Raw genomic sequence first — 12,021 nt, forward strand, 5'->3', positions numbered from 1 at the left:
TAGAAATATTATTTAAAATTAGTGAACTATTGCCTGGGGCTGGGAATATTTTTATTGTATAAAGATTTTCTGTTGTAATGGAATTTGACTTATAGTACCTAAAATCCTGAATTTACTTCATCATCAACCTGATGGTAAATTGGCAGGCATTATTTATTCAGGTTATGAGATAGGCAAGCTTTCCTTCTGAGGCCAAATTATTGGCAATTTTTAAAATTAATCTAGTAGAAGATGAATTGAGATGGCAGGATATTAGTTCCTGCTGATAATCTAAAAACATGACACTATTACATCATAACTAATGCTCAAATCCCCAGGAGACACAGTATCCTCACAGTGTTACCCTAAATGAGAGCTACAGAGTACTTGTCACTGTGATGGAACCAAAGTATGGATTTGACTTCTCTGCAGAGCTTTGGAACTGGGGCATATTTTAGTATGTGGGCTATGGCCCCATTTCCAGAAAAATCTACCCAAGCCTAATGTAACCTAGCAAATCTTTCAAATGAAATAGTCTTGTGGGAGGCAAGTTGTCATTTTCTGACATATTATTTAGGGCTTAGCTCAGGTTTCATTCTTTCTTCTTTCTTCACTTAAACTCCCTGCTCATTCTCCATAAGCGCCATTTTCTAATTAAGGAAAATGAAATTTGTAATGTGTAGAAGGGAGACATGACCTCCCTTGTGAGCCAGTCTTACTCTTCCCTACACACCTTTAAAAAATAGAATCTAGGGGTGGTTGTTTTTTTAATTGGTATCACTTTGTCTTTTGTGCAAAACACATGGCAATAATTTAGTGAACTCTAGTGTTTCTCTTGTGGCAAATTGATAGCATAATTTTATTATGAGTGGAACAATGACTTCTGGGAGCAGGAGATATTCTCCCAGAACTACACCTAACTCAGTTGTCTAAATGTAATACATGGAGAAGGTAATGAAAATAGAGCTGGGACTCTGGAAGGTCTAGAAGATTTCAGTTTCTCACTCCTGTCAAAAGAGTACTCAATAAATCATACCTGCAGCTTATTTAATGTCAGAAGTGAGTAAGCTGACAAAGTGCACTGGGGTGCTCTCCTCACATCAAATCATGTGATCCCTGTTCCCTGGACCCGATGGGATCATATAATCCGGCTATGGATTTTAATAAGTAACCTATTATGTTCCCTTTGGTGCTAATTATTTTACACATCACTTGTTTCCTGTTTATTGGCACTGCATTAGTAATTTCATTATGAAAAAATGACAAGGCAAATCAGTCCCTATGACTGTGACTATCCTATTCTACAATGAGTTTCTACCTTTCTCTTTCATAGTCTTATTCCTACTTCCATTCTTATGTCCATTCCATGAAACACAAATAGGAAAACTCCAAATCCCTGGGAACATCACAAGATAACAGGAAACCTGCCTACTTAGCAAAGCAAAGAGCCACACACATCCAAGACTATCAGGATTTAGTAACTCACAGCAAAGAAAGTGTTTGGAATTTACCCTAACTAACCCCGCCTCAGGTAACACAGGAAATAAACCAGCTGTGACCAAATTCCATTGTGCTACTTTCTACAATTCTTTACGAAGAGGAAATTTGCCATGGGCACTCAACAATACCAGTGCATCCTTCAACCACACTGACAAACAAAACAGTAAGAATCAGATTCACAATAAAACAAACAAACAAAAATACCAGTTTGCTTTGCCCATTTCTATTTGCATTTCTTGCATAGTAGTCTAATCCATCAGACCATTGGAATTAGAATTTCCTCTTTTGAAAAGGGTCCCTTTTTTTTTCTGAGGATCCTTTTTTGAATTTTAGAAAACAACATGTAGAAATGAAGCTGGTATGTGATTAAGGATTTTTTAAAAAATAATATCCAAAACCTAGGTTCAAAACAGATAACAGTTTAACTTTAAAATTGTCAACATGTCAATAGGTGAAACTATGCAAATATCTATAACCATCTCTATGAAGGAGATCTATCAATAGCAGAAAAAGGATTCCTTTAGGCAGTCTTACAATATAACCGTAGACAAGAACATCTCTTCAAGAACTGTGCTGGAACCATAAGCCAAAACCATTAAAGAGATTTTTTTCATCTGTAAGTTTGGAGGTAGATTTGAATCCAGACCTCTAGGGATTAATTGACTGTTCCATTATTCTTTGAGTAATTATTCTAAAGTTTGTTGCTTATCTAAAGACTTTAAGAAAGTTTAGAACTCAAGAGGTGGACATTAAACAGTCTGAAACCTCAGCCTGCAGGGACTTATCTAAAAGATAAGCTGTAGCTAGAGACACATGGGAAATCTCCTATCTCTCATGTTTACCTTGCAAAGGAAAAAGACAAGGAACCCTGCATGTATTTCAACCTAAGTGCAGAACTTATGATTCTGGACCAGGCTGGAAGTTAGTTGTAAATCCCTACTGATAACTAGTCAGCAATAATGATTTTGATTCACACACACACACACACACACAAAAACAAAATGAACACAAACAGAAACAAGATTTTCTATTAAGATTACAAAAAAACAATGAAACAGGAAAAAGACTTGAAAAAACATTTTAAAAAATCAAGGCTTATGTATTTGTCTGCCCAAGTTTATAATAATGTTGCAGATGAAAAATTGTTTTCCTCGTTCAGAGAATAGAAAGAGGAGTTCTGAGTGTCAGGAGTTGGACAGAACTCCCGGGGTAAGCACCAGGAAGTGTTGCTTAACTGATGCTCACTCTCTCCTACTTGAAAAATCCAACACAATGCAAACAGCAGCAGCAACAACAAAACAAGTCCTCAAGATCACAAGGTTAATAGGGCCTACATTTACTCATTAACAGAGCAGATTCTCAATTAAGTAAATTTTAGAAGGCTGCCCTCCAATGAATGAATGCATGAATGAATGACTGAAGTAAATGAGGATCCTGTCAAAGGCTATTCATAAAGCAGTTATTTTTCTGAGAGAATATTTTTGAGAGAATCTTAAAAACACTCAGTACACTGGATAATGGAAGAAATAAGGGAGAAAGTTTACTGGAAAAAGCAGCACTGTGATAAAAGGGACTGAAAATGCAGAACAAACCTATCAGCACCAAGATTCTTAACAGTAAATATGCAGAGAAAGTAAACAAATGGTATTGATATATACTGATCTATTTTTTTGTTTAACCTTTCTTTTAATAGCTTCTGATTTGAGGATTCCATTTAAAACTTGCATTTACAAGCTTTCTATTTTCTGTCTTTGAGAAATAGGTTAGGGGGTAATTTGAAAACTCCTTTTTGTGAAAAATGTTTTTTTAAAAGGCCAATTTTTACCTTACACATATTTCACTGGCGCTAGAAATACTTCCTGAATCAGTTGCTTTAGGATAATTTTACAATATTTTCAACTGGAAAATTGGTAAATAACTAAGTTAATATTACCTTACTTGAAAAATAACACAACTCACTGAAATATAGACTTTTATTTCAGTGTTACTCTAAGAAAACATGTAGATCATGCCAACTGAGATGGATAAAGGACTTATTTGAGCAAACCTTGTCTCTCTTCCAAATACTGGTATAATGAAGTGCAGAAGTAGGTAGAGCCTAGTGCCTAACACTTGTCTGGAGTTTATTGTCCTCATCAATGAAAGAGAGGGGGCTAATTCTAAAAATCCTCAAATACAAAAAAAAAATCCACATTGTGGGCCAAATTTTTTTCCTTACTTATAGACTTTTTAAAAGAGTAACTTTCAGTATGAGAAATTTTATCTCCAGCAAATTTCTCATTTAAATATTTCTTTAAGGGGCACTTTTTGGAACTGTTTCAGAAACTTGTTGCATTCCTTTTTTGTTGTTTTGTGTTTTCTCTGTAGTACTGTACTTTCCTCTAAATGAGGAACTTTTTTTCTCCCCTTATTGGCATTCCAACCAGCAAAGAAATATGCATCCTGAGATAATGCTGCCAGCTTGCTATGAAAACCATATTTCATTCTTTCTTTGCAGAGCAAAAGGGAAAAGCACAAAGAAGCTGGTATAATTGAATGTAAAGGATTGCAGCAAACCTCCCCTTTGAGTCCCCTCACTGGCATTCCCCTCCTTTATTTCCCCCTCTACTCCTTTTGTTTACCACTTTTAAAAGGCTCTTGCTGAGTCTGAGCTGCCTGCCCAAATTTGGACTGAATCTAAATTTCTGGAAATGGTACTCCCAACTCTACCAGAAAGAAGGTGTCCAAGAGTGCTGGTCTGACACGGAAATGGATAGGAGGCACATTTGTGTGAGCACAATAAATATCTTCAGTGTTCAAATCAGTGCGGGAATGTCATGAATTTGCTGCAGGATGTGAAATGAGAAAATTCGTAATACTCTTTCTTACTCAAAATTGGCATGTCATGTATTGATGCTCTGGTCACCTCCAGCTACATTTGGTGTAGACAGAGCAAAATGAAATCCACTTAAATTTCTGGGAAATTCCTCTAGTCAAGCATTAATCATGTGTGTTTTTCTTTTCCCATCTTTTAATCTCTCTTCCCAATTTCTTTTTGTTTTTGGCCTCAGAAATAATTGTGGGTCCCAAAAAATGATAATATGACCATGGAGAAAGTGTGATGGGGACCTCTATAGGGATGCAAAGAGATGGGAAATGCTACTGCTAACACAAGTCCAGTTTTTCACTCCATTAAGAAAACACTCTGCAATCCTTGGCTTCTCTGTCTCTCTCTGTGGCCACTGATTTTCTTTTCTTTTTGGTGTAGGACATCATCTGAAAGAGGAGCCTTTTGCCTCAAGCTCACCAAACTGGAGTTCAAAAGCATGCTTTTTTTGTGTTCATTTCCTCAGCATCAGCAGTCTCAGCATATTAAATGCTGACAATGAATCTAGCACCTGGCAAATCTGACTTCAGATTCGAATGGAGTTTTGTTCAGAAACATAGATGTTACGTGGAAATAATCACTGGAGACGGCAGCCATGCATTTAACAAATGGCCGTGGTGGAAACTGCTGAGCAAAGGGAGGATACTTAGCCCAGCCGTCTTGTTCCCTTTCGGTTTGTCTCAACTCCACCTCCTTGGTTTATCACTCTATCCTCCAAGCCTGTCTAGCTATCTCTGAACCTCATTTAGACTTTTTGTACCACTGGCCAATTATTCCATATGTTGACTACAAAATTATTTTACTCAATTCCCAGCTTGCTCTTGATGTGCTAATATTACAAAATATTTCTGGTGTCTGTCTCCCTGTAGCAGAATGACAACACACACACTTTTGCAAGTGACTCTGCTTTGCTGAAAAGAACTGCAGCCTTTTTTACCCCTTACTTTGCTTCTACTAATTGGGCTTCAAATTGGACTTGGAGGAGCACTGACATAGGGTCTGAAATGGACCCTCCGTCCTGAAACCCATGGAGGACACTATTATTGCACTTCAAGTGTAATCAGGGAAGAAAATCATCTGGACACCCAAATCTATCTGGGCTGATGGATTCCAGAGGAAAATGATTGCTTTCCTTAGGCAACCACTCTGTTCCTGTCCATATTTTAATCAGGACAAGAGGTTCTTCTAACAAGGATACCTTTTACTTCCAGATTGCTTTTACCCTACAACATGTTTTCTCACACAAATTCTCCTTTTGTCTCTGCATGAATCCATTTCACACATAAGAAAACCAAGTCACCAAGGTGGTTAATGAGCCTTCCAAAAGGGAAAGAGAAGAGGGCTAGAAAGGGAAACTGATTCTCCAGATAACGCTTCCTCTGGGTATAGTCCCTTAGTCCTAATTAAACAAGCTCTCAAATATTCCAGAAAAATCCCTCAACTGGGCAGAATTGAAGCACCTAAAGAAAAACTGCCATTTTCTGTGAAGTCCTACAAAATGGGTGTTAACCATCAAAAGCTGTTTTAGACCTAGGAAGATGGTTGTATGAGCATTTAGATGGGAAGTTGGGCAAATGGGACACAGATATTTAATGTCAGTTTGAGAGGCTGTACATGGACATTTAATCTTTCGTACAAAGAAACTCTCTGAACCACCTTTAACTGGAAACATAAGTGTCATTTTTTTTGGGGGGGGCCTAGAATGCCAGTGTTCTGTCAATAATTTGTTTTCTGCTTATAATTACTTTAGTGATATGAGGTTTTTTTGTGATATGAGTTTTTAAAAGAATGGCATTTCTCTTTTAAAATTAATCTAGAATAGGAACTTTAAAATTGATATTGTAATTCTTATATTGCATTGAGAAAGTTACATGAGGACAAAGAAATGTCTTATAATTTTTCCTACAGCAAATTTACCTTAAGAGATTTTAATTGTCAGATCCCAAGACTTCACTATATTTTAATGATTACTACTGTCAAAGATGTTTAAATGCATCCCAACAAGTTAATCAACCAAGACCTTCCTAATTAAAAAATAAACTTTTTTTTTTTGTCTTTTATGCCTCCTGGGAAAACACCAGAGCATTAACACCCCAAACTTTCCTTCAGAATGTCTAACCTTCATGGTTATTTGAAGCCACTTACCTCCTAGGGTTCCCTAATGTTACCTCCCTGGGATCAAAGAACTGCAAAAAACAGGTATCTGAGAAAGTACAAAAGTCTATCTTTGTTTAATATAGAAGCTCTGCAGAGTAAGCTGTCAGCACTAAGTTCCTCCTTAAATATGCCTATTCCTTCCTTGCAGTAATCACCATTCATATTTGTAAACTATTTAGTGATTTCTTTAATTATGAAAGTATGCATTTTGTATTTCTCATTTTTATAATTATTTACTTTTAACTACTTTAACAATAGCCACCATCTATTGTGTGTGCCTGCACTATGCTGAACACTTAGCATGCACCAAAGTAATCATCTTTTAATTCCATTTACCATGAATTTGTTGAAGTGTCCTCAGATTATCTCCATTCTACAGAAGAGAGAATAAAGGCTCAAAAGGGTTAAGCAATTTGTTAAAGGTCAAAGATCTATCTACTAGTGGTTTTTAACATATGCAGTCTGATTCCTAATCCTGAATACTAACTTACCATGTTATCATATCCTTAGAGTTTTAATGTCTGTTCAGTCAAATTACACCATGTGGCTTCCCCAATGTGAAGAGGTTATGCAAGGTGAGGATATTCCATCCTTTGCTGTCTTCTCTGCTGATGCATGCATTTTGATCGTTTGGCAATCGATTTAACTCTCCACTAAATCGGCAGTGTAGCCAGCCAGTCTTAAAACATGTGGTTGGCTATGGCAGTCAAGTACACACAGTGAAGATCCCCTTATCATCATTTTCAAAAGTCTTAATTAGTTAATTGATTATTTACAGACTTCTGAGAGTTAACTAGAGGAAAAAGTGACTCTGTTATAAACTTCACTCCTTTCCTGAAATCATAATTCGATTTGGTTGCATCATCACTTTTTGTATGCTCCCTGTAAATCCACTGGAAAAGCCCATCAAGATTATTTCTAACATTGGCTGCTAAGATACAACACATCTTAACATCTCCTAATTATCTCCTAAACTTCCTTTTTGCTTATTTGCTCTAAAGTTCATAATGATGGACTGATCTTAACAGGTCTGTTTTTATTGCTTATTGCGCTCAGCAAGTGGATGGAGCCATGTTCCATGGCTATATTACTATAGATGTTATTGTACAGCGGTGGTTAACTACCTTGACCTTGGTTGGCCTTTCTATTCTAAGAGGTAAGTGAGAGGCAGAACTGAAACAGCAAGTCTTAAATGACTTATCTATACAAGGGAGCTTCAAAAAGCTGCTGAGAAATGGAATCAAAAGATAAACTTATTTTTGTACCTACATTTTTTGAAATCCATGAATAATATATGTTTTCATAATATTCTATGCATTTTCCATGAACTCTTTGAAGACTCCTCATATGCTTGCTATCTTATTCTAATTCTTTGGGCACAAACCTTGCAGCACACAAACCTGAATTCCTGTTGTCTACCAGAGACATGGATATTATCTCCTCATTTAGCTGACCAAATGAAGTTGAAGGTTTAGGAATCACTTTCTGAACCTGTGTGTTTTTTGATGGAGAGCTTTTAGGACTTGGATAAACAGTTTACTGCTTACTCTTCTCATCTTTCTCAGTCATCACTTTGCATTTAAGAACAGTGGTTATAAGATGTTTGAAATTAGGGTGGATAGCGTTCTCAGTTTTGAAGCTGACTACATCAAGGTATTAGGCAGGTTTAAAATGAACTGAAGTATGAAGTGTTTTCTTTTAAATTCCTTTTTGAAATCCCCAGAAGTCTGCTCCCTATATTAAGTTCTTAGTGGTTTTTTAGAGATATTTGATGCACTGGCCTCATGAGTTACACCTTATTATCCAAGTTACAGTAACCATTAACTAGGCATGGTACCTGAGGGCAGGATTACAGGACTTTTCAGAAGGAACTGTGGAAATTAGGAAGATGGAATTATTTTGTAGAGTTGTTGGTGTCAGTGTTCATGCCATATTATGAAAAGTTCGTTGTGTGACAGACTGTCACCTCCCGTCACTCTTGGTGTTCTATGGCAAGTATGGCTCAAATAATAGAGAAGCAAGCAACCTAAAATATTACACCAACTGCACATTTGTACATGTTTTGGGGCTCAGTAGGATTCAGGAAGGAAGGATGCTTTGTCTAGGGTCCAGTCAGGTGTCTATGTGAGAAATGTCGGTCGTTAGATGTGAAAAATCTTTCATTCTTCAAGTACAATGACTACCTCAAGAAGTACAGGGATTAGATGATATGAAACAGAGCTTTTAAAAAGAACAAGATCCAATGTCATTGCCAAGTATCAGTGTAGAAACATTTCATTTCTCTCAAAAATTTCTATCACAGCCTCCCTCAGCTTGCCCAACATTTATAAGAATAATGATTTTAAAGAAACATTAAGTTCAGTAAGAGCCACTGTATACACAGCAGCTCAGTGTGGTATGCGGTATGGTATAAAATAATGTGCATGGCAACCATGTCTCCTATAGTGAACACAAGATTATTCCATTGTTTCAGATCACTAAGAGTTGGTGCTAAGAACATAACTGAGATATATATATATATATATGTTTACATATATTTTAAATATATAAATATCTATATATATACATATATATTCACACTATAAGGCTCCTATCAACATATAATCACATTCACATCCCTGTCTGGAGATAATAGCCTTTATTCCAAGTTTTGGTCTAAAGGGTATCTTTAAATGTACCTAGTTCCAATCTTTAGAAGAAAATTAAAGTGAAGTCAAGTCTGTATTGTCTATCCTTTCTTTCTGCCTTTCTTTTCAGGTTAGCAGTTTATTTCTGCATTAATCACCCTGACAGAAGCAAGGCAACTCAATTTTCTGCTTCTGTAGGTAGGCACATCACTTTCTGTACAGCACTAGGCATGAAAAGGGCTGCAGCTAAGCTTTGGTTACTGGTGTAATTGAAATGCTATCCACACTATAGGGTGCATTAAAGTCAGATAACGGCAGTTCCTGTGGCCAATTTAAGTAGCTTGACTTCCCTGGGAAAAAAAAAATTGCCTGACAGATAAGGCAGACAAACTGGCTAATTCTCCAAGCATGTCTCTCATTGTGATCCTAGAAAAATGAGAAAAAAATGAATCACAGAACCACAAAATCAATTGACCCTCGGGTAGCTCATCAGGCAGCGAGCCTGATAAACCTAAAAGCTTTGTTAATGTCTGCCTGCCTGTATCCCACAGATAGAGCACTTTGTAAATGAACCTGCTTTGATAAATATATTAAGGAAAGCTGTGAATAAAGGCAGAGACTTCTCATTTGTAAATACAACCTCTGCTACATGGAATTAGAATGATAAAATGGAGTTCCATGTAATTAAGTTTGTATAAGGCCTGAAATCCGTGCAAATACTTTCCCTGAATTTTGAAAGAGAACTGTCAGTTCAATTAATCTGAACATCACCCCAAGAATGTACTGAACAAAATTAAGCTGCAGATAAAACCTGGGCCAGTATTTTGATAAGTAATTCCTATATCATTTCTTGGCCACTGTGATCATTTTATTTAATCCTTGCCCCTCCTTTTGCTGAGTTACCCTCTAAGCCGTGTACAAAGGGTGGATGGTCCACACACCACCACAGGAGTAATCTACCAAATCACAAAGCTAAAAATGGGAAAACCTTTTCTCTTGTTTAAAAAAAAGCGAGTAAATAAATTTCTATCAGGAGATATTAAAATGCCTATATCTCCATGGCCACTCAAAGCCTAGACAAAAGAAACCTCCTGAGAACTGGTAACTCCGTAGTAGGACTGTGCAAAACCACATTACATAACTATTTCAACCAGAGTGACTGGAATAGAATTTGTGGTTTGATTCAAGAATTTTAAAGCATCAGAGAGATGGGAAATGGGAGGTGGAACAGAAGAGGGAGAGAAGAAAAGAGAGAGACAGGGAAAGAGAAGAGGAATAATTTTACAAAAACGATTTTCCTGGGTTTCCTGTACCTCTCCCTAAGCACTATTTTCACACCTCAAGGTAGAAACACAGAGGTTATCCGCCTCGATTTCATTTGTTTTAGAAACAGAAAAAGAAAACAATTATTTAGAAATCTCATTTTAGCCATGGGAGAAAGACATTGATTTTTGGGTGACTCACCAGTTGTTTACTTGGAGAATTGTAAGTCCTGTGTCTTGCGCTAACTGTTTCTTCTGCTCTTCGGAAGGGTACGGATGCTAATGAAAAAACAAATGTTTTAAAAGATGTATCAGAAGTTAAGAAAGAGTCACTTACTTCTAAGAATGAAACCACCGTTGGTGATTTCTTTAGTCTATGGCTTGATTTTCCTAATAGCATCTTTTGTATAATGTGTTCAGAAATGTGAACAGGGAAAAGAATCCAGAAACCTGTGTTAGCAGCTTCATGTTCCTGCCGCACCCTAGAGTGCAAGCAGTAAATGGCAAGGTGTCCAAGCTACTCAGTTTCTTTCATTCAGGAGGGATGTGAGGCGCTTTTGTGAGGGCCTAAGAATTTGGGTTATCTGCAAGCACTTCAGTTGCTCTGAAGGGAACTAGTCTCAGGCCCATTTTACTTTGCTTGCTGAAAAACCTATATGAAGCCCTTATTCTAAGTTATCTTAGTGAGATGACTCAATATATGATAATTTCCTAGTTAATCTAGGTTACTGATTGTAGAAGTTTGGATGGTGACAGTGCATAAAATCACAACTATTCTTGGAAGACATGGCAACTGATTCAGTGATAACAGAGTTCACTCACAGTGTTTTCTTTTGACTCTTTTATGGGACAGTGGAAGAGTCTTTGGTTTTGCTAGTTAGTACTCTGGGTTAACAAGGTCACATATACAATGACCACATAGTAAAAGGAGTCAGTATGTGCAATGCTTCCTATGGAAATTTTATATTTTTTCTTACAGCAGTAAGAGAATGAAGCCATAGCTTTCAGTACTTTAAAATTCTTTACTTCCCATTACAATTCACCAACAGTAATTTGTAAGGAACAGTCTTCTCATTATCAACGCACTTTCTTCTCTCATTGTGAAATCAAGGGTTGTTATTTTAGAATCAGACATTTGCTCTAAAAGGCACAGTACTGGCATGTACATAATTATGGAAAATGTCTATGAATCAAGTTCCTCCTCTAAACGTAGTGGTTTTCTTAAAAAAAAAAGTAAACTTCTATCTAGCATGTCGAACTTGTTCATAAACTAGAAAGCCTTTAGTAATAAATATTTTCCATCAGCATTATTAAAAGGTGACAATTAGGAACAACAAAGTATGCCATTCAGAGCATTCTAATCATTCCAGTATTTGAGAGGGTAAATGTTTTTCAATCATCTAAGATTTTATTCTTCAGGTATTTCATCTTCTATAATAGCGTACATTATCCAAAATTTGCACAATTACTTATTAGCAAATCCAAATGCCATTAGGTTAAACAAAATCCCTTGCATAGCAAAAGGGGTTAACTAGATTTGTATTAATATAGAAGCCAGGCTTTTAATATTCTGCAAATGTTAACAAAGAAAGATGATAATGTTGAGTTAATATGGGTTAAGCATAAAATG

The 12,021-nt window shown here is 36.5% G+C and overlaps 1 protein-coding gene across 12 annotated transcripts in view; it reads right to left on the reverse strand.

The window, feature by feature from the left end:
• Positions 1-12,021, reverse strand: part of MEIS2 (Meis homeobox 2) — a 238,093-nt gene that overhangs the window by 51,273 nt on the left and 174,799 nt on the right. For all 12 annotated transcript variants that reach the window (XM_070053349.1, XM_070053353.1, XM_002717990.5 and 9 more), the window contains one exon: positions 10,594-10,670. In XM_070053349.1, coding sequence (XP_069909450.1) covers positions 10,594-10,670 — 77 coding nt within the window. The remainder of the gene's footprint in view (positions 1-10,593; positions 10,671-12,021) is intronic.

Source organism: Oryctolagus cuniculus, chromosome 12 (genome assembly GCF_964237555.1).
Source record: "Oryctolagus cuniculus chromosome 12, mOryCun1.1, whole genome shotgun sequence".
NCBI lineage: Eukaryota > Metazoa > Chordata > Mammalia > Lagomorpha > Leporidae > Oryctolagus > Oryctolagus cuniculus.